Source organism: Malassezia sympodialis, genomic scaffold (genome assembly GCF_000349305.1).
Source record: "Malassezia sympodialis ATCC 42132 genomic scaffold, msy_sf_2, whole genome shotgun sequence".
NCBI lineage: Eukaryota > Fungi > Basidiomycota > Malasseziomycetes > Malasseziales > Malasseziaceae > Malassezia > Malassezia sympodialis.
In genome coordinates, this window is record NW_017387800.1 from 307,178 (window position 1) to 331,259 (window position 24,082).

The 24,082-nt window shown below is 62.3% G+C and overlaps 12 protein-coding genes across 12 annotated transcripts; 7 read left to right on the plus strand and 5 right to left on the minus strand.

Annotated features, from left to right (window-relative positions):
• Window position 1: 1 nt before the first annotated feature.
• Window positions 2–820, plus strand: MSY001_0474 (uncharacterized protein; the record flags this gene model as incomplete). Its single annotated transcript, XM_018885560.1, has 1 exon — window positions 2–820. One exon carries the CDS (start codon window positions 2–4, stop codon window positions 818–820), a length of 819 nt encoding a protein of 272 aa, XP_018739103.1.
• A 42-nt stretch (window positions 821–862) lies between these two features.
• Window positions 863–2,241, minus strand: MSY001_0475 (uncharacterized protein; the record flags this gene model as incomplete). The annotated part of the gene is made up of 3 exons (XM_018885561.1): window positions 863–882; window positions 917–942; window positions 1,004–2,241. The coding sequence occupies 3 exons, from the start codon at window positions 2,239–2,241 to the stop codon at window positions 863–865; spliced, it is 1,284 nt and encodes a 427-aa protein (XP_018739104.1).
• Window positions 2,242–2,305: 64 nt separating this feature from the next.
• MSY001_0476 (uncharacterized protein) lies at window positions 2,306–4,297 on the plus strand (the record flags this gene model as incomplete). The annotated part of the gene is made up of 1 exon (XM_018885562.1): window positions 2,306–4,297. One exon carries the CDS (start codon window positions 2,306–2,308, stop codon window positions 4,295–4,297), a length of 1,992 nt encoding a protein of 663 aa, XP_018739105.1.
• Window positions 4,298–5,723: 1,426 nt separating this feature from the next.
• Window positions 5,724–7,184, plus strand: MSY001_0477 (uncharacterized protein; the record flags this gene model as incomplete). The annotated part of the gene is made up of 1 exon (XM_018885563.1): window positions 5,724–7,184. The coding sequence occupies one exon, from the start codon at window positions 5,724–5,726 to the stop codon at window positions 7,182–7,184; it is 1,461 nt and encodes a 486-aa protein (XP_018739106.1).
• A 164-nt stretch (window positions 7,185–7,348) lies between these two features.
• MSY001_0478 (uncharacterized protein) lies at window positions 7,349–8,876 on the minus strand (the record flags this gene model as incomplete). Its single annotated transcript, XM_018885564.1, has 7 exons — window positions 7,349–7,418; window positions 7,450–7,643; window positions 7,669–7,739; window positions 7,765–8,064; window positions 8,090–8,198; window positions 8,224–8,762; window positions 8,837–8,876. 7 exons carry the CDS (start codon window positions 8,874–8,876, stop codon window positions 7,349–7,351), a joined length of 1,323 nt encoding a protein of 440 aa, XP_018739107.1.
• A 346-nt stretch (window positions 8,877–9,222) lies between these two features.
• On the plus strand, window positions 9,223–10,605 carry MSY001_0479 (uncharacterized protein; the record flags this gene model as incomplete). Its single annotated transcript, XM_018885566.1, has 1 exon — window positions 9,223–10,605. The coding sequence occupies one exon, from the start codon at window positions 9,223–9,225 to the stop codon at window positions 10,603–10,605; it is 1,383 nt and encodes a 460-aa protein (XP_018739108.1).
• A 154-nt stretch (window positions 10,606–10,759) lies between these two features.
• MSY001_0480 (uncharacterized protein) lies at window positions 10,760–11,614 on the minus strand (the record flags this gene model as incomplete). The annotated part of the gene is made up of 1 exon (XM_018885567.1): window positions 10,760–11,614. The coding sequence occupies one exon, from the start codon at window positions 11,612–11,614 to the stop codon at window positions 10,760–10,762; it is 855 nt and encodes a 284-aa protein (XP_018739109.1).
• Window positions 11,615–12,369: 755 nt separating this feature from the next.
• MSY001_0481 (uncharacterized protein) lies at window positions 12,370–12,955 on the plus strand (the record flags this gene model as incomplete). Its single annotated transcript, XM_018885568.1, has 5 exons — window positions 12,370–12,396; window positions 12,431–12,545; window positions 12,576–12,671; window positions 12,698–12,733; window positions 12,759–12,955. The coding sequence occupies 5 exons, from the start codon at window positions 12,370–12,372 to the stop codon at window positions 12,953–12,955; spliced, it is 471 nt and encodes a 156-aa protein (XP_018739110.1).
• A 126-nt stretch (window positions 12,956–13,081) lies between these two features.
• MSY001_0482 (uncharacterized protein) lies at window positions 13,082–15,142 on the minus strand (the record flags this gene model as incomplete). The annotated part of the gene is made up of 1 exon (XM_018885569.1): window positions 13,082–15,142. One exon carries the CDS (start codon window positions 15,140–15,142, stop codon window positions 13,082–13,084), a length of 2,061 nt encoding a protein of 686 aa, XP_018739111.1.
• A 2,286-nt stretch (window positions 15,143–17,428) lies between these two features.
• MSY001_0483 (uncharacterized protein) lies at window positions 17,429–18,077 on the plus strand (the record flags this gene model as incomplete). The annotated part of the gene is made up of 2 exons (XM_018885570.1): window positions 17,429–17,436; window positions 17,465–18,077. The coding sequence occupies 2 exons, from the start codon at window positions 17,429–17,431 to the stop codon at window positions 18,075–18,077; spliced, it is 621 nt and encodes a 206-aa protein (XP_018739112.1).
• A 23-nt stretch (window positions 18,078–18,100) lies between these two features.
• MSY001_0484 (uncharacterized protein) lies at window positions 18,101–22,135 on the minus strand (the record flags this gene model as incomplete). The annotated part of the gene is made up of 1 exon (XM_018885571.1): window positions 18,101–22,135. The coding sequence occupies one exon, from the start codon at window positions 22,133–22,135 to the stop codon at window positions 18,101–18,103; it is 4,035 nt and encodes a 1,344-aa protein (XP_018739113.1).
• A 166-nt stretch (window positions 22,136–22,301) lies between these two features.
• MSY001_0485 (uncharacterized protein) lies at window positions 22,302–24,065 on the plus strand (the record flags this gene model as incomplete). The annotated part of the gene is made up of 1 exon (XM_018885572.1): window positions 22,302–24,065. The coding sequence occupies one exon, from the start codon at window positions 22,302–22,304 to the stop codon at window positions 24,063–24,065; it is 1,764 nt and encodes a 587-aa protein (XP_018739114.1).
• Window positions 24,066–24,082: the final 17 nt, after the last annotated feature.

Sequence of the window (24,082 nt, forward strand, 5' to 3'; positions counted from 1 at the left end):
GATGGAGGCGCGTGGCTTGCCTCCTTCCCTGATGGCAACGGCGCGCGACGAGACGGCGCCGGCCGTGTCGCTGCCCGTGTTCCTCTCGGCGTCGCTACCATCCAGTGCGCAGCTTGAGCTGTTCCAGTACCCGCTGTACGCGCGGGGGCGCCCGCTGCCCGTGCCGGTGACGGCTGCGCAGCGTGGGCAAAGGGTCACGGCGCGGTGGCGGCCGCGGAGCGACCGCGTCGAGATGGAGCTCCCGCTCGACATGCGCGAGGCCGTGTACAACCAGGAGCGCGGGGCTGAGCTGGCCGAGAGCTGCGCATCGATGGGCCGCATCGGCGTGCCCGGCGCCGCCGCCGTGAAGCAGGAGCGCGGCACCGAGGCGCCGCTGCGCTTCGACTGCATCTGCCTCGAGAGCGCGACGGTGCCGCGCGCGACGCAGTACATGATCGGCACCGTGCAGAACGGCGAGCTGCACCTGGTGCCGCTGCACGCCGTGCAGCAGATGCGCCCGTCCATGCAGCACGTCGACTGCCACACGCAGGCGAGCGAGCAGGGCCGCCGCGCGCCCGCCTCCGACGACGAAAGCGACGCTCAGCGCGATGGCCGCCGCCACGTTGTGCCGCTCAGTGTGTCGCTGCGCACGGACGGCGCGCCACGCGCCGGCGGCGCTGGCGGCGCGCCGGGCGCTGCGACGCAGCGCGACGCGGACGCCGAGCGCTGGGTCGAGTTGCGCTTTGCCGATGCCTCGCGCGACGAGCATGCGCTGGCCGCGCTCCATGCGCGCAGCCGCGAGCCGCTCGTGTGCACGACGCCCGCGCGCGAGTTCCTCTAGCATGCCTATGTACATTAGGACGCAGGCGCCTCGGGCGCCGCCTCACGCTCGCCCTCGGCCGCCTCGGGTGGGGCGCCGCTCGGCGTGCTGCTGGACGCGGCGGCCGCCTCGGCCGCGCGCTCCTCCCGCAGTGTGCGCCGCAGCTCCCTGATGTCGCTGAGGTGCCGCTTCTTGGCGTCGTACTCGGTCTGCAGCTTGCGCAGGGCCTGCTGGTGGCGGCTCTTCAGCAGCGCATTCATCGTGCTGTCGACATCGTGCTGCTTCCGCTTGACGAGCACGTCGATCTCGCGGCACTCGGCCTCGAGCTGCGACTCACGCACGCGGCGCTCGGCCTCTTCCTCGCCGTCGTCGTCGTCCGCGTCCGCATCGCCGCCGTCGCCCGCGGCGCCGTCGCCCTCCGCGGGAAGAGGCGCCGTGCCTGCCGCCTCGTCCTCCGCCTCGTCGTCGTCGTCGTCGTCCCATAGATCCTCCAGGTCGCTGTCGCGCGCGCTCTGCCGGTCGTCGTCGTCCGAATAGCCCTCGTCGTTGTCGCTGCCCGACTCGCCACCGCCCTGCGCCCGCGCAAGCGCCGCATCGAGTTCGGCGGCTAGGTCCTGGTCGACGTTCTCCTCGTCGTCGAGGGCGTCGCCGTCGAGACCGTCGCCGTCGCCGCCGGCCTGCGAGGCCCCGTCGTCTTTGTCGTCCGCGCGCTCCAGCTTCTGCTGCGCGAGCTCCTGCTCGATCAGGTCGGCCGTGTGTGCGTCGACAAACTCGTACTCGACCTTTTCGGCGCGCTTGTCGTCATTGAGGAGGCTCTCGACCTCCTTTTCTACCGTCTCGATCGACTGGTTGTGGATGCGCTTCCGAAAGCGCCGCTTGCGCGCCCACTGCATCGGCGGCGTGATCCCGTGGGGGTAGATATAGTCATCGTGCGAACTGCGCGTCGCGCCACTCGCGATCGCCTCGGCCTCGCTCGCGATCGGCCGCTCAATGAGCAGCATCTGCGAAATGTCCGCGATCTTGAAGATCTGCTTGTTATCGAGCGTCTTGTGCGACTCGACAATGCAGGGCAGGTCGACGAGCTTGGCGGCGTAGAGCTGCTGCCCAATGTGGAACACGGCGCGGCGCGAGTCCTTGAACTTGAACCACACGTCGTTGTACTCGCCGCGCCGCTTGATCACGCGCCGCAGCTCGTCCAGCTCGCCATTCTCGCCCGGGCCGTCAGGCACCCGCAAAATCAGCTGCTCCTCAAAGGCCATGCCCTCGCCCGTCTCGTCGTCCTCGCTGTCGAGCTCGCGGTCGTAGCCCTGCATGTAGGGCTTCGTCTTCGGCCCATCGCCCGTCGCCGCGGCCCCCGCGACATGCCGCGAGAAGTTCAGGCGCACCCGCGGCTTGCGGAACTGCGCCCGCGCCCGGGGCCGCTCACCGTCGTGGTCGCTCATGACCCGATCGCCCGACGCGAAAATCGCCCGATTTTCCTGCCCCGCACCTTGCCTCGCCGCCCGGATGACCGAGGGGCGCTTCCGCGCGTGCTATGAGCGCCTGCTCGCGGGTGAGCATCCATGGGACAGGGACGAGTCGCCGTCCATGCGCGCGTCGGAGAAATCCAACGCAGCACCGCGCGCGCACTTCCTGCACGATCTCCTCGCGCTCGACGTCGAGCACGGGGCGGTGCTGGCGCTGTTCCGCGACCTCGAGCCGACCGACCTCCTCGACGAGCGCTTTGCGCGCCGGCGCGACAACATCACCGGCCTGTGGAAGGAGGCGCTGCGGTGCTGGGACGAGGAGCCGCACGACGAGGCGCGCAGCTGCCATGCCGTCGAGACCCTCCTGGCGCTCGCGCTCGCGCTGCTGCCCAAGCCCTATACCAACTACACACTGGACGTGGTGACGTTGCTCGCGGGCCGCATGGCCGATGCAGACGACGTGTTCTACACGCTCGTGGCAGCCATCGACCGCACGCTCCGTGACAGCGCGCCACCGTCCGCATGGCACGCGCGCCGCTTCCGCGCCACACTCCGCCTTGCGCTCGTGTTCACTGCGTGCACAGGCACGTCTTCGCTCGCGACGTACCTGCTGCACCGCGACCTGTTTACCGCGGCGATGAGCGTCGTACACAGCCAAACGGGCGCTGATCTGCTCTGCGAGGCCTCGCTGCTGACCGCGCTCCTCGCGACCGCCGGCCACGCCCCAGCGAGCCTGGGCGTGGATCCTGTGTCGTCTGCGACCATCGGCGACGCAGGCTTCCAGCCGTACCAGCGTCGCGTGCGCGCCTGCGCCACCTCGCCAGACATGGCGCGCATGGCCCAGGCGTGGTCCGTGCAAGCGCGCCGCATCATCGAAGCGTACCAGGCCAGCGCCCACGCCGCGTCGGCGCCTGCGCGCCCCGCCTGGTCCTGGGCATGGCTGGGCGCGGCGCCTGCACCGACCGCACCGCCCGCCTCAGGCCTGCCGCCGCCCAGCATCGCGCTCCTCCTCGCCCTGTGGCTGTGGGTCCAGGTGAGCGAGACCATGGCGCTGGCCCTCCTCGCCCCGCCGGCCGGCGAGCCGCTCGCCGTGACATTCTTTTCCATGGCCTCCTACCTACTGACGCACGCTGCAAGCAGCGCACGCGCCACGACGTATGCACACACGGCCCTGCAAATCATGCTGGCGCTGCTAGGTCCCACCGACAACGAGCCAAGCCGCGTGCAGACACAGCTCCTCGCCGACGAGTCGCCGCTTCTCGCGCACGTGCAGCTGTGTCGGGACCGCGCTGACCCCCTGCCGCTCCCGCCCACGAGCGGCGCAGGGCGCCCACGGCGACTCATCGTGCTCGTGCTCGACGAGACGGCCCTCTTTCTCAAGTACAACCGCCGCAAGCGCCTCGATGCCGCCGCCTTTCGCACCGCACTGGCGTGCGTGCAGCGCACGCTGCTCCTGTGCGCCCAGCAGCGCGTGCACCTTGAATACGACTGGCTCACGCTGTGGCGCGCGATCCTTGGCACCGCAGAGTTCCTCGCCGCGCGCCAGGCAGACGTGCCAGACGATCTGCCGCGGCTCGCGCACGCCCTCCTCGACACGCTCGCGCTCGCGCTGGTGCTCTCCGACCGCGTCCTGCCGACGCCCGCCGACACTCACTGGCTCATCTACGAGCTCGCACGCACGCGTGCCCCGCTCGAGAGCCTAGGAAGGCTCGCCACTCCCTCGTCTTCGTCGGCGCTCATCGACCAAGTGCTCCAGCGCCTCGACACGCACCTGGCCCAGGACCGCGAGCGCAGTACCTCCACATTTTCACTCTTCCGCCGCTCGGCGTCCTCGGCGCCGGTCAGCATGGCGACGGTGCTCAGCGCGATCCAGGCACTCGACCTCGGCACGCTGCTAGCGCCGGACAAGCCGGGGTGTGCTGCAGTCGTGCGCGGGGCGCAGGCGAAAGCCGCTCGTGCGCCGCCCGGCCTACCGAGCCCCAGTGCAGCACTGCTGCGCGCTGTGCAGCAGGACGTGCTCGCTTCATGTTAGGTCCTGTAGCGTGCCCAGGTCAAGACCTGCCAGTCCGCCCGCCTCGGGCAGCCCATCGCTGCCGAGGCCCAACATATCGCCGGCGCCGCCGAGCGACTCGAGGTCCAGCCACGAAAAGTCGAGCGCGGACGCCTCGCCCCGTGCGTCAGTGGCCGACGCCTTCTCAGGTGGGGCCGCCTGCGTTTCAGGTGCGCTTGACCCCGGAGCATCTGCTGCGCCCGCCGCCGGCAGTGGCGCGCTCAGGAGCGCTGACACCAGGTCGTCTCCGGGCGGTGCACCGGGCTGGCGGTCCGGGCCGGACATGCCGGGTGCCGCCGTTTGGACGGAGGCCTGCACAGGATCACTGTCGCTGTCGCTGTCGCTGTCAATGGCAATGGCATCAGAAGCACTCGTGCCAGCGCGTGGCGCCGCGGTGACGGGCATGGCCTGCGCAAGCGCCGCATCGATCGAGGCCATAGGCACATCCGGCGCTGGCGCGGCGGACGCGGGCTGCGCACCGGGCGCCGCGCCCTCAGCTGCCGCGCTATCCCACCCCATGGCCGGCAGCGTCGACATGACGCTGTACAGGTCGAGTGGCGCGATCGGCGCGGCCGCTGCATCCGCTGCGCCAGGCGCAGGCTCTGTGCCGTCGAGCAGGTGCTCTAGCACCGCGTCTGCGACCATCAGCTGATCGCGCAGCTGCTCCATCGTCTCGGCATATGTGCGGCATGCCTTGGCGAGGGGCTGCAGCAGCGGGAGGCACTCGCACACGGGGCGCCCTTCCTTCGCGAGCTGCGCGCGGCGCACGAGGAGCCAGCCGATCTCGCGCAGGACCTGCGCGAGCGATGCAGGCACGGCGTCGGCGAGTGCCTCAGTTCGTGCAGCATCGATGCGCAAGTCGGGCACCGCGCGCGAGTTGCCGCCCTGCGCCACCGAGTGGCTCATCGGCAGTGCCTGGACGCCGCCAGCGGCCGCGGCGCAGCGCTGTGAGCGTGACTCGCACGTGACACTAGGAAGAATCGGCGCACAAGGACGCTGTCGCTCTTTATTGTTTAACGAGCAAGGACGCCGCCACCTCATGAGCGACCGCACAACATGGCGGGCGTCTCAACGCGTGTGTCCAAGAATGACTAGGCCACTCTTTGGCAAGGAAGCTTGTGCTGCAAAGCGCCTCGGTAGCTTGACTTGTCACCTGGTGTCCATACATCCATAGATACAGCGCCATGCACGCTACCCGCCCGTGGACCGACCGGACGACGGAGTGAGGCACAGCGCGACACTCGTAGGTGCGCAGCGCCTTGCTGTGGGCCGGCGGCGCTATTTCTCGGCATCTTGGCGTCCTGATGCGCATCGGTGTACCAGCCAATCAGCGTCGTGCATAGCGGCCAGCCTGCTCCACGATTTTTGGGCAACGCGGAGGGGCCTGGTCTGCGTGTCACAGCCTACCATGGGCTGTCTCAACAATGAGGCGAGGATCGTGATCCTGCTGATCATCGACATCGTCTTTTTCTTCGTCGAGATCATCAGTGGATATGCGGTCGGCTCCCTGGCGCTCATCGCGGACAGTTTCCACATGCTGAACGATATCATGTCGCTGATTGTGGCGCTCTACGCCGTCCGCCTCGTCAACAAGGGCGGCCAGAGCCCCAGCTACTCATATGGCTGGCAGCGCGCCGAGATTCTCGGTGCGTTGTTCAACGGTGTATTTCTCCTGGCCCTGTGCTTCAGCATCTTCATGGAGGCCATCGAGCGGTTCGTGACTCGTCCCATGGTCTCCAATCCGAGACTGGTCATTATCGTCGGCAGCCTCGGTCTCCTATCCAACTTTGTGGGGCTGTTTCTCTTCCATGGCCACTCGCACGGCCAAGGTCACGCCCACGCCCACGATGTCGAGGCGGGTCACAGCCACGACCACTTGCACGAGCACACCGAACCGCACGAACACGAGCATGACGACGACGCTGAGGACGACAAGAGCGTCGACGAAATATTCGGCCATCCTGCACAGGCGCGCGCGTTTGTCATGAACAAGGCCCACTCCCTCGGCTACGACAAGGCGCCCAAGCCCGCTGGCGAACAGCAGCACCTCCTTTCGTCCGACTCGCAGGCGGCCTCCTCGTCGTACGGTGCGGCGCCGTCCTCATCGCACGCACATTCCAAGCGCCGCCGCATGTCCCACGCCGAGGTCGAGACAGAGGAGCAGGTGCGCCGTCACCGCCTGTCCATGGGCCCGTCCGGTCATTCGCACGGCAACATGAACATGACTGGTGTCTTTCTGCACGTTTTAGGCGATGCGATCGGCAACTTTGGCGTCATCTGCACCGGCGCGATCATCCTCTTCACCACCTTCTCGTGGCGCTACTACGCGGACCCACTCATCTCCTTCATTATTGCTTGTATCATCTTCCACTCAGCCTTGCCTCTCGTCAAGTCAGCTTCCTTCATCTTGCTTCAGGGCGTGCCCACGACGGTGTCACTCGACGGCGTCCGCGAGGCCGTGCTGCGCGTAGACGGCGTGCTCGGCGTGCACGAGCTGCACGTTTGGCAGCTCAACGAAAACAAGATCGTCGCGAGTCTGCATGTCCTTGTGGACTGCTCCGCCGAACAGTCGACCAAGTACATGCACATTGCCGATCAGGTGCGCCGCTCCCTGCACATCTGGGGCATCCACTCGTCGACCATCCAGCCCGAATTTGTGCCAGGCGGCCTCAAAGAGGTGGCACGCCTGAACGGCATTGCCATCCAGGACGGCAGTGAGGAGGGCGGTCATCTGCTCACGCCCGAGGGCCATCTCGTCAAGGAGGAAGTGGCAGACAGCAAGGCTGCCTGCCTCTTGGCCTGCGACATGAACGAGTGCGGCGACGCAACCTGCTGCCCGACGCCGTCGCTCCCCAAGTCGCGAACGTAGTATACAGCTATGAACTCATGTGAATATGTCCGCCATGGGCATCGTGGCCCAGCGGTAAAACTCGGTCGGCACCAGGCCGCACCGCTGCTGCCGACGCCCATCCATCGCGAGCTCCGCGGGAGGCACGCGGCGCAGCACAACTTCTGTGAACGGCGGGCGGAAGCTCAGGCGGAATACGGGGTAGTCTCGCTCTGCGTCTTGCGGCGCCGGCAGCGGCAAATGCCCCAAAAACGACTGCGTCGTACGATGCACATGCCATGCATACGGGCCCCACTTGGACTCGTTCACACGCACCTGCTGCGCAAAGTCATGACACCATCGCTCCATCTCTGCCCGCACCTGCTGCCGCACGAAATCAAGAATATTCGCACCATAGGCCAAGTTGTCGTTCGGATTCCACTGGCCGGGTCGGCCCCGCACAAGGCGCGGGAGGTCCGCCGTCCGATACGTTTGGTGCGACTGCGGTCAATGGCGCTTGACTTACCAGCAGCGTCCCCTGGGCGTCCCGAAACCCAATCACAACGGAACGCACCCCGAGCAGGTACGACTGCATATCTTTCGTCAGTTTTCCCACACATACATATACGCAACATCTTGATATCCAGTTTCGTCTGATCTTCCGGCGTGACGACGGGCAGATTCGTCTTTAGCTCTACTGTGCCTTCTCGCTCCGAGTCCGTCGCAGCATCCAGCGTTTCCACACAGTCCACCTCACCACCCATAATGATACGGTTGCTTCCCAGCTTAGTTTTGACAATGTGGCACCACTGTACGTTTGTATTCACGTCGCCGCCCCATCCCGACACACTCGCCGCATTTGGCACCTGGGCCGGCGCATGGCCTGGCCGATCGCGCGTGCAGTAGGACTCAAAACTGTATCCTGCACGTTAAAAGAAAAGGCGTACCATAGTAGGTAGAGCGGAGAGCCTGCTTTGATTTGCTGGGTCGGGTTTGCATCGCCATCACCTGCTGCACCGTCGGCGGCGCTTCCTCGATAATCAGGGTATCGCCCAGCTGCCGTCAGCGTTGGATCACGTACCATCATCACGTTGAGCTCAAATCCCTCGCGGAACATGGGTGGCGCCTGTACATGACAGCTCCAGGCTGTACAAAGTTTGGTCATAATGCCCCGCCATGTGATGATCTGCGCCCGCAGCACCTCTGACTCCAGTGCCTCCACGGGTACCTGTGGTGCCCGCATCACAGGTTCTTTGGAGGGCCGCTGTGCACTGGGCCGATACATTAAGGTATACAGGACCGAGTCAAGCGGGTCGGGGATATGGGGTTTGTCCTGGAAACGCTCGAATCCATAGTTCAGGTCCGCACCTTGCGCGCTCGTCTCTTTCGTCGGAGGGACACGATACCAGCGCTTCGCACTGTCATCGAGATGCAACATCTTATTTTCATCGTACGAAAAGGTCGACATCAGCAAAGGTTGCTGCACCGACACAGGCGGCAGCGAAACATGCGGTCGCGATAAGACCGCGACAGGCTCGACAGGTAGCTGCTTGGGCGGCGCCGCTGGTGCGCCATACATAGGCACAGGTGGGGGCGGGTATCCTGCTTGCCATGGACCCGCTGGCTGGGGCGCCGGGGGGCCTCCATGCGGCCCCGCATGGCTGGGACGTCGTCCACCTGGCCACATGTCGTACCGCGCAGGGACGTGCGACTCGCGTGTCCGTCGTGGCTCATGTGGAGAGTGGAGGCACGTGTAAGCATGACTCAAACACGTGACGTTATAGGAGACTCAGCGGATTTTTTCCACGATGCAAGCACTAATTTTATTGGCAGGAAACGGCCCCTCTCTGCCCTTGCCAGCGCAGCAATGTCCCTTCTTTGCAGGTGATCGCATGGATGCTCCAATCGCTTCTCGAGATTCGCCCTGTCTGACAAAATCTACAGCGGAAACGGGTGGGAAAAAAGCAAACGGCCAGTGAAGAAAAAGAAACTCGGCAGAAGAATCCAGAACGAAAGTACTTGAACCCGGCTGTCGGGCAGCTCATCTTTTCTCCCACCTTCATTACTCTTTCAGTTCATCATGGGCAAGGAGAAGCAGCACGTTAACCTGGTCGTTATCGGTCACGTCGACTCGGGTAAGTCGACCACCACTGGTCACCTTATCTACAAGTGCGGTGGTATCGACAAGCGTACCGTCGAGAAGTTCGAGAAGGAGGCCGCTGAGCTCGGTAAGGGTTCGTTCAAGTACGCCTGGGTGCTTGACAAGCTCAAGGCTGAGCGTGAGCGTGGTATCACCATCGACATTGCTCTGTGGAAGTTCGAGACCCCTAAGTACCACGTTACCGTCATTGACGCTCCTGGTCACCGTGACTTCATCAAGAACATGATTACGGGTACCTCGCAGGCTGACTGCGCTATCCTCATCATTGCCGGTGGTACCGGTGAGTTCGAGGCTGGTATCTCGAAGGACGGTCAGACCCGTGAGCACGCTCTGCTCGCTTTCACCCTGGGTGTGCGTCAGCTCATTGTGGCCGTCAACAAGATGGACACCACCAAGTACTCGGAGGACCGCTTCAACGAGATTGTCCGCGAAGTGTCGAACTTCATCAAGAAGGTCGGTTTCAACCCCAAGACTGTTGCCTTCGTCCCCATCTCGGGCTGGCACGGTGACAACATGATCGAGGCCACCACCAACATGCCTTGGTACAAGGGCTGGGAGAAGGAGACCAAGTCGGGCAAGGTCACTGGTAAGACTCTGCTGGACGCCATCGACGCCATCGAGCCCCCGACCCGCCCCACTGACAAGCCCCTGCGTCTCCCTCTGCAGGATGTGTACAAGATCGGTGGTATCGGTACTGTCCCTGTCGGTCGTGTTGAGACCGGTGTGATCAAGCCCGGTATGGTTGTGACCTTCGCTCCCTCGAACGTCACCACTGAAGTTAAGTCGGTTGAGATGCACCACGAGTCGCTCCCTGAGGGTCTCCCCGGTGACAACGTTGGTTTCAACGTGAAGAACGTCTCGGTTAAGGACATTCGCCGTGGTAACGTTGCCTCGGACTCGAAGAACGACCCCGCTCAGGAGGCTGCTTCGTTCAACGCGCAGGTCATTGTCATGAACCACCCTGGTCAGATCAGCAACGGTTACTCGCCCGTGCTTGACTGCCACACTGCGCACATTGCCTGCCGCTTCAACAACATCCTCCAGAAGATCGACCGTCGCTCGGGTAAGGTGCTTGAGGAGAACCCCAAGTTCATCAAGTCGGGTGACGCTGCCATGGTGGAGATGATCCCCACCAAGCCCATGTGTGTGGAGTCGTTCAACGAGTACCCCCCTCTGGGTCGTTTCGCTGTGCGTGACATGCGCCAGACTGTGGCCGTCGGTGTTATCAAGTCGGTTGACAAGACCTCGGGCAAGGGTGGCAAGGTCACCAAGGCTGCCGAGAAGGCCTCGAAGAAGAAGTAAATTGCAGCTCTGCTGTTCTAAAAGCGCGTTACGGATGGCGCAGCACTTTGTTTGCGAATGCCGGAACTGCTTATGTAGTTGATTCGTACACGCCTATATTGCTTCTATCCGATACGTGTGTTATGACGGTTGATGGACAACTATAAACCTAAGTCTACCAATCATCGTCGCTTTCTTCGTCATCTGAGCCCCCCATATTGCCTTTGCGTTTGCTCAAGGCACTAGCCAAAGCACTGGCAAGGTCGCCACCGCCGGCGCCACCCGTAGATTCCGCTGGTGCATCTGCTACGCTGCCCGCTGGTGCACTGGTAGCAGACCTGGGCGGAGGCCCATTCGGGTCTGTTTTCTTTAGGTCCTTGACACTCTTTCCCTGAATGCTGGCCAGCAATGCATCTCGGCCCGGCTGTGGCGCAGGCATGCCATTAAGCGCGGAGGGCGCGGCAGCGGCCGGCGCCGCTGGCGGCGGCGGCGGCGGCGGCGGGCCACCACCCATCGCGGGCATGGGAGGCGGCGGCGGCGGAGGCGGCGGACCACCCGCCCCCATCGCAGGCGCTGGAGGTGGTGGCGGAGGTGGCGGAGGCGCTCCGATACCACCACCCGTCGTGGATAGTCCAGGGCGAGCAGGCGGCGGAGGCGGTGGGCCGCGGCTGGCGACGCCAGTCCGAGAAGGCACAGGTGGCGGGGCTCGGCCTCCTCCGCTGCTGGGCGGCGGCGGAGGCACAGGTGGCGGAGCACGCGCACCAGTTCCAGGACGCGCTGGTGGCGGCGGCGGCGCAGCGGCGGTAGCCGGGCGTGGAGCCACAGGGGGCAAAGCCGAGGGCCCCGACGGTGGAACGCTGGAGGGGACTGGCGGTGGAGCATTACGCATGGGCACGACGCTCGTGACAGGCGGCGCAAGGCCCTCCTTCTCCGTGCTGGCACTCGCAGTGGTATGCTCGCGCTCCCGCATACCGAGCAGATCACGCAGGAAGCCCTCGTTGTTTTTGATGTCGCTTTCCGAGACACCCATGCTTCCTAGCTGTTCGACTAGTCCATTCCATTGTGGCTCGCTGATCGGGGTATCGTGAGTATCCGATGTTTTTGCAGCGCGCTCCTTGTCGTTGCTGGACGAAGACGATCCCATAAAACTCGTGAGTTTTTTGGCAAAGCCAAAGCCCGATGAGCTGGAGCTCGACTTGGCTGTCCATAAGCATGTACGACATACCATACTTCGCGCGATTTTGCACCTTTTTGTACAGTTGAGACGCTCCCGCCTCATCTGCATAACACAGCCCGATCATATATTCCTGCGTGTGAGTTCGTAGGACGCACATCGCCGGCGAAGGTGTGAAAATACGGCTTGTCCTCATAGAAATAAAAGTCTTCATAGAGCTCATGGTCCCAGACCACTTTTCCTGGAGACTAGAGATAAGCGGTTAGCGTACGAACCTTTAAGTCCACGAGACGGAAGTAGAACAGGTTGGCTCCCTCACGCACAAGCACCAATGCGCCTTCCACCCCTGCATAATACCATTTGTCAGGCGTCGGATGCGCTATATAAACACGCGCTGGTGTCGCTGTAATAATCTTCGTCGATGAAGAGGAAAGGACTGTTTTGATGAGCGATTTCTCGCTCGATGTAAAGGCCGACGGTGGCATGACGCCGCACCCGGTGCTAGGAGGCTGTGGTCGCCGTGCGGTGTGTAGCCTCCACCTTGGATGTACACGTATATTTCCGTGTCTCGCCCCAGTTGCGGAGACAAGTGTTGGTTTCCACCTTTCGCCATGGCTCTGCCGAAGCGCATTGTCAAGGTATGCACAGCTGCATTGAATTTAACCACCGTAGGAGACGGAGCGTCTCATGGCCGATCCCGCTCCGGGCATCATGGCGTATCCTCATGAGGACAATCTGCGGTATTTTGATGTTGTCATGTCGGGTCCCGCACAGAGCCCGTTTGAAGGTGCGTGCAGTACAGAACTAACCTCGCTAGGCGGCTCCTTCAAACTGGAGCTGTTCCTTCCGGAGGATTACCCGATGGCGCCACCCCGTGTGCGTTTCTTGACTCGCATCTATCATCCCAACATTGGTACGCTGCTCTATCCTCATTGGCAGACAAGCTAGGCCGCATTTGCCTGGATATCTTAAAGGGTTCGTGCGCTCTTGCTTACCGCAGATAAATGGTCGCCTGCGCTTCAGGTGCGCACTGTGTTGCTATCGATCCAGGCCCTTCTCTCGGCCCCGAACCCTGACGATCCGCTTGCCAACGACGTAGCGGAACATTATAAGACCAACGAAAAGGCGTATGTACATGCGTCTCACACCAGTGCTATCGAGACCAGTCGTGAATGGACGAAGAAGTATGCCATGTAGTTTCGGAAAACGATCGTGTTATTTGCCATCTACAAGGCACATTTATAGACACTACTGCGACACCAGCTCTGTTCTAGAGCGCTCGTGTCAAAAGATGAAACACAAAAATGCATGAACTGTTGCTGATTAATGCGTCTGCCATTCAGTCGGATGAAACGGAAGTTCATCATGGGCTCTCTGTTTAGTAGGGAGCGCAGATAGGTCCATCCCATTGCCATGGAATGGCGTCGATCCGCCGTGCGCTGCCATACCTGGGTATGCGTGGCCGGGCGGTAAGGCCACCGATGTAGGCATTTGAGCTGGTGTCACGGGTCCTTGATGCGAGGACGCGAAGCTCGAGTCAAAGGACGACGAGAAACGCACGTCGCCGGACGCGGGCGACATGTGGATGCCCAGCCCCATGGCAACAGCCGAATGGGGGCGCTGAATCGGCGTCTCAGGAAGTCCCCATGTGGCCGATGTGGTAGGGCGGTGGTACCCTTGGAACGTTGGGTGCATCATTACAGGCATGCGGTGCCCCTCCATGGAGAGAGAGGGCTCTGCCATTTGACCATCCACATGGATCGACGGCATACCGTGTTGGGATGGACGCAGTGGCCAATGGTCAGGGGTATTGGGTAGGTGAGCGGGTGTCGACCGTGTCGGTCGCATAGATACAGAGGCGGCGCTGAGCGAGGCGGAACGCTGCATGTCCTGTCCACTGCCGGTGTAAGCCATCGGAAGCGGCGTCTCCTGCGTGACCGGGCTGGCCACCATGGGGAAGTCCAGTGCACTAGTGGCGTGGATGGACTGGCTCCGGGTGAGTTCAGGCCGCATGGGCGCAGGGGACAAGACAGGGAGATCAGCAGCTTGGCTAAAGGGTGAGTGGCCCATCGAACTATGCGGCACGTCCATGGCATGCATACGCATGTTCATATTTAAGTCGTGTGTCTGGATAGCAAGGTCCGTAGGCGGTAGATCTGCGGTCGCGGATGTGCGCGGGGAGAATCGATCTGCTCCGGTGGGCGTCCAGGCGGTCGATACGCTCATACCTGCAGGCTCTTCGTCGTCGACGCGTGCAAGCCCCCGACGCAGGTCCCTGGGTTCCCTGTCGTATAGTCCCAGGTCCGCAGAGGGTCTGGGCATACTTGTGTTCGTGTCCCAGCCATCCAGGCACGACACTTCGAGGGAGATAGGCGTATCAGTATCTAGCCCTTCATCACGTAACCGTTCTTCCTCCTTTCCGACACGATAAATATCCATGAGGTAGGACACTTTGCCTGCCTTAATGAGCGCCACCACTTCGGCGGTGGCCAGCTGCAAACGTGCGACACGCGTCTGCGTCGATCGCAAGATGGCGAGTAAAAGAGCATGGCGTTCTGGCTTCATCAGATGGTCCGGCTCCTTGTGCCGCACACCCGCTGGCCACCACCCTGGACGACCTGCCTCTCCTTTGTTATAGGGAAACCGGGTCTGCTTTTTCGGCTCAATGACTTTGATCCATTCCTTGGCGATCATCTTGCACATAACTTGCTGGAGTTGACTGAACCGCAACTCTAAAAAGGCCGTACGAGCGGCCTCATCCTTCAGCTCAATCGCATATGGCGCATGTGCGGCCATGTGCCGGGACTGCATAGATGTGTGTTTGGTAGACGGGTGCATTGGCGTCGACATACGTGGCGCCTGCGACACCTCCGGGCTGCAGATACCTGATATAGATGCATGTTCATAGGCGGCCGCCGGGTCCTCGGGGACCGTGTCTTTCTTCAGCAGCTGCGACCAGCCCTGGTCAGTGTCCGCTTTACCCGCACCCATTGAGCCCCATGTATCGATGAAGGGGTCGTCGGGCATCTTCATACTCGGTGTCGATTCGTGAGAAAAGTCAACAGCGGCATCCTGTAGGACATCGTCGTGGTCCATTAGCGTGCCTGACTTGACTTCTTTGGCGCGCGTGCCTCGTGCCAACTCGCGGGCCTCTTGGGCAATACCGCTCTGTACAAACCATGGGTCGAGCCGGTTCTGTAGAGCCTCACTCGCGTACGTTTCCACATCGCCTCGTGCTGATACAAGGAGCAGGGCAAACTGACTGCCATTGATATATGCGGCCTTACCGAGTGCACGAAGAACCTGGTCGCGCTTGCTTTTATAATGGCGATGTTGTTTGGTAGGCGAGCTGTAGGGTTCCACTCGCACAGGGATACGAGGCATGCCAGACAGACTATGCCTAGATGAGTCTAGTATCTGGGAGCGGTCGTTGTCCTAAGCTCAAGACACCAACGTTCTAGGACAGCGCGAAAGCGGACACTAGCCAAACGCGCAGTCGAGTAGGATCACGGCGTGCGTCGTTGGATTGGAACTCTGCCACGTGAAGCACGCTGATCTTGCTATACTGGCTGGCACGCGGATACAATAGACGCTGCCCAGAATCCGTTACACGGGTTATCACGCTGAGGACTCTGCCTGGCTTAACTGGATGGATCGCTGCGGCCTACGCGTACAACTGCGTTGTACGCTTTCCAACACGTGGTGGCGCGCGCCAGGGTGGAGCAGCTGGGCGAATTAACCAACCACAAGCTCGGCGCGTGCATGTTGCTGCAAATCTCCACTTTGGTATGGCAGACGCACACTGGGTTCGCGGTCCCAATGCGTACACGCGTCCGCTGTGCAGAACACACAGACGCGCGCAACGGCGCAGCGGAGAATCGTGGAGCAGATAGCACGCTCAGAGGATCGGCTGGGTATCTACGGGATCTAGGCTATGGTTTGTACCTATGGCGGACATACAGGCCACAACGGAGCTTTGGTAGACTGTGTAGACGGTGCGAAAAACTCTTGCATGTCTGTGTCGGACCCCAACTCCTGAAAGGGTTGAGACGCATGCAGGTCCTGAAGCGGGTCATTCATGAGGATCGGGCCCGTGCAAATCTCCGATTCGCAGCACGCCAGCGCAGCTGGCGAGGATATGGGCTCCTTTGAGAGCTCCAGGACATGCTGGGCTGCTTGCACATACTCGCACGATTCCGCTGCCGCTTCAGGCACCGGCGTCATGCTAGGGAGGCTAGAGGATGTCCAGGACGACATCGACGTGTCCTCTGTCAGCGGCGAGGCATCGTTGACCGCCTGTGGTGACGTGTCCTCCGTAGAAATGGATGTTTCCAGACTGTCCCGTGGCCGGCCGTCATAGCGGGAGCGTTTTCGAATGACATCAGCTCGGTAGCGCACGGGCCTGTCAGCGCGATGCAACTTCTGGTATAATCCACATGCATTGCACAGCAAACCGCCATTGGCACCTTTTCGCCATAGCGGCGTAACCTTGGTGCCACAGTTGGTACATCCCGCACTGATATCTCGCTCACGTTCCGTGTTTTGAGCTTTGTTCAAGTTATTGAGCTGCTGTCGCCGGCGCAGCTTGAGTGGACGGTGCGTTTTGTGAATTTTCAGGTACAGCCCACATGCGTTGCATAGTAGCGACGTGTGATGGTTCCTGCGCCACAGAGGCGTATTATTCGTACCACAGTTGCTGCATGTCGGCTTCTCGTCCAGATCGGAGGCGGGCACGGCTTCGGCCATCGGCTCGACCAGCTGCTGCGTGGACGACAGCTGGGCGGTGGGTATCTGTGGCATAGAAGAGCCTGCCACTGGTGCAGGCACCGTGCTGGGGTAGTTCATGGGCGGTGCAGGTGCCGTGCCAGGCGCTTTCTCAGACGACCAAGGCACGTCGTGGGGGGGTTGTGTATTGAATAGACCCAGGGCCTGCAGGAGTAGATCCTCTCCCGCATAAACACTGCAGCCCTGCATCCCACAAACCTGTGTATTACTTGGTGTCAGATGCAGCATGTCCGGCGAGACGTGCTGCTCGAGTGCATTGTCCTGCGAAACCACGGAGGCGAACGTAGGCGGCTGCGGTGAAGGGGTAGGCTCAACGTGAACTGGCCAAAGAGTATGCCCGTGGGTCGAGGACGGTGGCACGCTTACCGTCTTAGACAGCGCCGAGGGCGTATGCGTGACCTGCCTCGGCGGCGCCAGTTCTTGGCGCGCTTCAAAGGACGGCACTTGAGCCTTCCTGGCGCGGACCTGCTGAGTGTGCCAGAGTCGCCACGACTTATTAGCCAGACGTTCTGCATCCTCCAGAGATCCTTCAAGGCGCGACAGCAGTTTCCAGGTCCGAAGGATTTCCGACGGGTCACTCTCGCATGCGACACTTTCGTGCCCGTTCTGTGGTAAGGATGAGCGACGTACCTCTACCAACTGCAGAGCGGGCACCATATTGTGAACGATCTATCAGATCTGCGCGGCTATATTCCAGGTGCTTTGAGGTCGATATACCACAGTCGTGCGCGTCTTTTTTTTGTCTGCGCTGCGCCGATCGTCGTCGTCCCCAGCGGTGCCTGCGGCACAATTTATCAGATAATTGTGTGCCTCGTGACCTGCACGTGGATCCATGCGGACCGAAAGCTCGGGTGGCCGGCCAGCCCGACCCATTCTCTCGACAGTATGGTTGGGTAGGTTGTCGGTGGTCTGACCATGCAGAACTCTTGTGCTTACTCGTCACGGCCAGTCTGAATGGAACAAGCTGAACCTTTTCACTGGCTGGAAGGACCCGGCCCTCACGGAGCAGGGCGAGGCCGAGGCGCTTAAGGGCGCCGAGGAGCTGAAGAAGTTCGGCTACACCCACTTTGACGAGGCATTCACGTCGGCGCTGCAGCGGGCGCAAAAGACGCTTGCGATCCAGCTGAAGACCATCGGCCAGGAGAACCTCCCTGTGACCAAGGACCAGGCCCTGAACGAGCGTGACTACGGTGAGCTCACCGGCCTGAACAAGGACGACGCCCGCAAGAAGTGGGGCGAGGAGCAGGTGCACGTGTGGCGCCGCTCGTTCGATGTGCCCCCGCCGGGCGGCGAGTCGCTCAAGCTCACAGCCGACCGTGTGCTGCCCTACTTTAACGAGCACATCCTGCCGGCCGTCAAGGCAGGCAAGTCGATCCTTGTCACGGCGCACGGTAACTCGCTCCGTGCTGTGATCATGGCGCTCGAGCACATGAGCGGTGAGGAGATCGTCAAGACGGAGCTCTCGACCGGTGTGCCGATCGTGTACAAGATCGACGAAAACGGTGAGGTCAAGGAGAAGAAGATCCTTCAGTAGACTCGTAGCCGTCACTACCAGAGCTACCATGTCCAGGGGTCGGGCGGGCGCGGCACAGTGTCGACCTGCGCCCCCAGTGCCCTTTGCAGTGCCGAAAGAGACGCGACGTCACGGTCTGTGCGGGCGCGCTCGTACAGCATCCCACACGATACAGCCACGCATGGCGGGCGTTCCGTATCGTGGGCACACGCGCAGCAGAGCGCTTGCACGGCGCGCTGCCGCGCCTCTGCCTCATACAGCGCGGCACCGACGCGGTACATGGACGTCTCAGGGTTCCGCTGGCAGTCGACACACACGGGACGAGTCGCCCCGACGGCCGGCGCGGCGCGCGCCCCACACACACTGCACGCGGCGCTCGCCAGGCCCGTAGATCGCGCACGCACACGCGGCATCTGGTCGAGCCAGCGGCGCACATCTGCACCTACCACATCGAAGATGCGCGCGAGTGCTGGCATTATTCGGCGCCGCACATAGTCGTCGGCGGCCAAAAGTGGCGCCTCGGCGCGCAAGAGCTCTGTCGGTGCGATGGCCCGGTCCGCGAGACATGTGCCAGGCGCACCCTGCGCGAGTAGGTACGGCACACGCTCGTACAGATGCGGTGCACCTGCCGGGTCGTGCTGCGCTGCGCGCGCGGCGACGGCGGCGCCAGGTGGGAGGGCGCCGCGCGAGGCGTACGTGCCGAGGCGCACCTCCTTGGCAAGGAGGAGGTGTACGGGCGACACGTCGCCCGCATACAACTTCGCCCACTGCCGCTCGCAGTACCGCTGGACGGCAGACAGGTCATGGGTATCAAAGAGGAGGCGCACGCATGCCTCTTGCATGTGCTGCATGGCCGCGAATCCATCGCGACGCACCATCTCGAGGCCTTTGACATCGAGGACAGCACGTGCTTGCGGTGCATCGAAGCGGTACCCGACGTACCGCTTCTTGGCGACGAGCACACACGGCAAATACACCTTCTCAAGCCTGAGGCGCACAGGCGCTGGATTCATTGCGGTGATGCGCGCAACCATGGCACGACCCAGGCGGAAAGCCTCCGCCTTGCTGCGCCCGGGGAGGTGCACAAACAGACTATCCGTGTCGCCATAGACGACCTCGGCATCCCACGCTGGCTCACGCTCGATCTCGGCCATCGCGTGCTCGAGCGTCTCGCGGCCATACTGCACGATCGCGTCGGCGATCTCGACGCACGGCATGCGCCCCGAGGCACTGGCACCGCAGTAGCCGTACGTCACATTCGCCAGCAGTTTGAGCGCCTGCTGCTGCGCGTTCTGCCGGCGCTGGAAGGCTCGGTCGTGCGGTCGCCACTTGATAGTCTGCTTCGTCAAGACACGCGCGGCGAGCACCTCGCGTAGCATACGTGCCAGTGTGCTTTCACGCACTTCGGGGCGTACAAATACAAGTCCGTTGGGCGCCAGGTGCACGTTGCGTCCGAGACGCGCTGCCACGCCAGGCTCAGACGCGTGCTCAGTGAAGCCCAGCTTGTATGTGCCGTGGAACGGCGTAATACGCCCCACACACGTTGAGTAGCACACATTGTATGCCATCATCACCGACGGGTACAGCGACTGAAAGTCGAGCACGAGCACGGGCCCCCAGTACGCACCACTGCGTGGCTCCAGCACGAGTGGGAGGCACTCGGGTGCGTTTTGCTGGCCTACCTGCGCACGCGTCGGTGACGGCAGCACATAGCTCGCTGGCTTTGTGAGGCGCAGCAGCACGGCTTCGACCTGGAACTGCGAGCCGCGTGCCAGAACGGAGCTGAAATCGACGCCAAACATGCGTGCATGCGCAGCCGTGCGCACCAGAACCTCGGTCGCCGCGAGGAGGCGCCGCTCAGCGTCGATGCGCCGTATGCCGTACTGCAATGCCCGCACCTGATCCGCCGCACGCCCTGAGCAGAGCCACGCGCAAAGCGTCGCTGACGTGTAGGCAGGCATGCGCTCCTGCAGCACTTGCAGCACGGCATGCTCCAGCGAGTCTTGTGCGAGAGCCACTTCGCGGCGCAGCACTCGCCACACATCCAGCACCTGCCGCCCAGCGACGTGCAGCGCAAGGCCGCGCGTCGTCGTCCACACCGTGGCGGCACGCGCGGCGCTAGGACGCACGAGTCGGCCCAACTCCTGTGCCATGTCGAACAGCGCCGCGGCGCGCGCGCGCTCCACGAGGTACGCCCAGCTGGAACGCGGCCCATCGTAGCCAGCAAGGATCTCGGGGTCATACGTACGAACCATGCGAACGACCTCGGCCAGGAGTGCCGTTTCAGATGGCACGGCCGTGACACGCACATGAGGGCCAAGTCCGAGGCGCACCGGAGCGTCATGCACCAGCACGACGCCGGTCGCTGGCAAGGAGCATGCCTCCTCGGTCTTTTCTGCATCCAGGGTGTACGCAATAGCTAGCACCGCATCATGGGCTGGATCTGGGCTCTGATCGCCACGTGTCACGGCCATTACCTCCAAGTACAGTGTCGACATCAGTGGCGACTCGGGCTCCAAGTCCAACGAGCTTATCGCACTCGATGCGCCCGACTGCTGTGTCTCACGCTCCACGGCCTCGCTTGCGAGCCAGGCACGTACTTGTTCCGCGCTAGGCGGCGGCGCACTGTACTGCCACCACGAGACCGCCACAGGGCGCTTCGGATGTGGCGCGCCAAAGAACGACGGGAGGCCATCGAGGCCCATGCTCTGCCGCACGAGCCGACAACCGCCCGTGCCGGTGGTGGCTGTCGGCACATCCGCCGTGCATGAATAATGCGCGCCCTGGTCCCGCACGGCTGGCTCGCCCCACTCGCCCAGCGTTGCTTGCAGTGTGGCAGTACTGGGCGGCGCGGCTGGCCACGGACGTATCTCGGCAGACAAGGGCGCAGCTACGCAGTGGGCGGGCGATGGCTCCTGTGACGACTTGGCCGGGTACAGCACGGAACTAGGGCCCTCATCGGGCTGCGATGACGGCACGGCGGTTGGTGCTGGCGCCGACGGCCGAGGCGGCAGATCAAGTGAGCCCTCTTGTGATGCCGCATACTCTAAATCGAACATTTTGGCCGATTGCCCTGATGCATCCTCGGACGCCACTCGCTGGACTCCGCCGGGATGAAAGAGCTCCACGGTGCGGAACGTCTCTAGCACGTACGTGTCGAGTTCATGCAGAGGCTGCTGTGCTGCAGAATCGTCGCGCTGCACACGTGCGTCCCAGGCCGCGTCCCATCGTGACTGCGCGTCCCACACCATGTCGGACGCGGCACGACGGTGAGCGTCGTCGTCCACCGACGAAGTGGGTATAGAAGCATCCAAACCGAGCTGCGCACGCAGCGCATGTGCCTGGGCCCATAGTGGGCGCAGTCCAGGCATAACTGGCTCTGTAGATGCCGCTTGTATGTTGTGGGGCGCCGAGGATCGAACGGTGCGGCGGTTGGCGATAGCCCAAGCTGGGATATCCACCTCGTAGGCACAGTAGGACTCACGTGTTGGCGCTGCACCATCACACGTACGTATATGTACCTCGTCGCATGTAAGTACGTCGCAGCCAAACACGTTGTAGTCCACCATGAATTGCAGGTGGTACGGGACGTGCGCTTCCATCGGCTGCATGCGTTGACCCAGCACGCTGCCGCTCTCCAGGAGCATAGCAATGCGCTGGCGCTGCGACGGATCTGTATAAGAGATTTTTAGGTAGTACTGGGGCCGCTCGTGGTAGCCATAGAAGGGCGTGCCTTTGCACAAGTGAATCGCTGCGATATGGTGCATGGACGTGCCAGGCTGCAGAAGAGCAGCGGCGAGAGCTCCATTCAATGCATTTCCCAAACGCTCAATATGAGATAACACAGACCCGGGCTCGAGCGTACCCGTGTAGGGCACATAGCAGTACGGGAACACGTCGTGGATATGTGCACACACACGCTCGCCGCCTGGTGATCGCGCGCCGAACGCGTACAGCACGGGCACGCGCGACAGTACACCACGGTCCCCAAAGGCACTTCTGAATGTATCATGGGGGCCAGGTGCGTGCAGCGCATACTCGAAGCTTGTCACCACGAACGCGAACGCGGGCGCCGACATCGGCGACCATCGCGGGGGTGGGGCGGCGAGTGGAGGGACGCATGGCCGAAGGCGGCCGCTTTATATCACGTGATAACGCGCCCGACGGTGGACGCGGCCTGTGATCGCTGCGCCTCGTCGCATTGGAGTCTGACCGCGATCGCTGCCTGCTCGACGTTGTGGCACGATGGACGCTGACGATCAGCTGTATCCAATTGCTATTCTTATTGACGAGCTCAAGTCGGATGATGTCACCCTCCGCCTGAACTCCATACACCGTCTTTCTACCATTGCGCTCGCGCTGGGCCCTGAGCGGGCTCGCGATGAGCTGATCCCCTTCCTGCACGAGTCGCTGGACGACGAGGACGAAGTGCTACTGGCGCTGGCAGAGGAGCTTGGTGCTGGATTCGTTGAGTACCTGGGTGGTGCGCAGTACGCGCATCTCCTGCTGGCCCCACTCGAAAACCTTGCCACCGTCGAAGAGACGGTCGTTCGTGAGAAGGCGTGCGATTCGATTAACCAGCTTGCTGCACTGATGAATGAAACGCAGGTGCAGGAGGCCTACCTGCCGCTGCTCAAGCGCCTGGCGTCGGGCGAATGGTTCACGTCCCGTACGAGTGCCGCTTTGCTCTTCGCCTCGGTGTATGAAAAGGTGCCCGCTGCGATGCGGCCCGAAGTCCATGCCCTGTTTGCAGCACTGTGCACCGACGATACACCCATGGTCCGTCGTGCAGCTGCGCGCGATATGAGTGCGCTCATCAGGCACATGCCGAAAGAGGCCGTGATTCACGATATGCTCCCGCTCTACAAACGCCTGTCGACGGATGACCAGGACTCGGTTCGTCTTCTTACGGTGCAGGACCTTGTGACCATGGTGGAAGCGCTGAGCCCTGCCGAGACACAGCAGCTACTGCTTCCTTCTATCTCGAGTGTGTTCCAGGACAAGAGCTGGCGTGTGCGCTACATGGCCGCTGACAACTTTGTCAAACTGGCGGCTACGGTGGGCGAGAACGTGCTGCATGAGGAGCTCGTGCCTGCCTTTGTCAACCTTGTGCGTGATGCCGAGGCTGAGGTACGTACTGCTGCGGCCGGCCAGACACCCGGCCTCGCGAAGCTGCTGGACCAGACCACGATCATTGAGCGTTTGCTGCCCGTGGTCAAGGAGCTCGCAGACGACCAGTCGCAGCATGTTCGTGGTGCCTTTGCAGCGCAGGTAAGTGCACTGGCGCCCTTGCTTGGTAAGGAGGCGACGACGGAGCAGCTCCTCCCGCTGTTCCTGCAGCTGCTCAAGGACGAGTTCCCAGAGGTGCGTTTGAACATTATCTCTCGCCTCGAGCAAGTGAATGAGGTAATTGGCATTGAGCTGCTTTCGCAGTCGCTGCTCCCGGCAATCATGACGCTGGCGGAGGACAAGCAGTGGCGCGTGCGACAGGCCATTATCGAAAACATCCCGCTTCTCGCGCACCAGCTGGGCGTCAAGTTCTTCGACGAGCAGCTCAGCGGGCTCTGCATGAGCTGGCTTGGAGATACCGTGTTCAGCATCCGCGAGGCTGCGACGATCAACCTGAAGAAGCTTACTGAGGTGTTTGGTGTGGAATGGGCACGTCAGTCTATCATTCCGAAGGTTCTGCAGATGAGCACGCACCCGAACTACCTGTACCGCATGACCACCATCTTTGCTGTGATCACTATGGCTCCTTCTCTTGATTCGGACACCATCGTCTCGAGCGTGCTGGGCGCCATGCTCAGTATGGTCCAGGATCCGATTCCCAATATCCGCTTCAATGTCGCCAAGGCCCTCGAAGTGCTTTCGCGTGAGCTCGCCTCGTCGCCTGCCAATCGCCGCATTGTTCAGGACAGAATCGTCCCTGCGCTTCAGACGCTCCGCGACGACGCCGACGCGGACGTGCAGTATTACGCCCAGCGCGCGTTGCAGACCGCGCAGATGTAGTTGGTAGATCCGCAGCC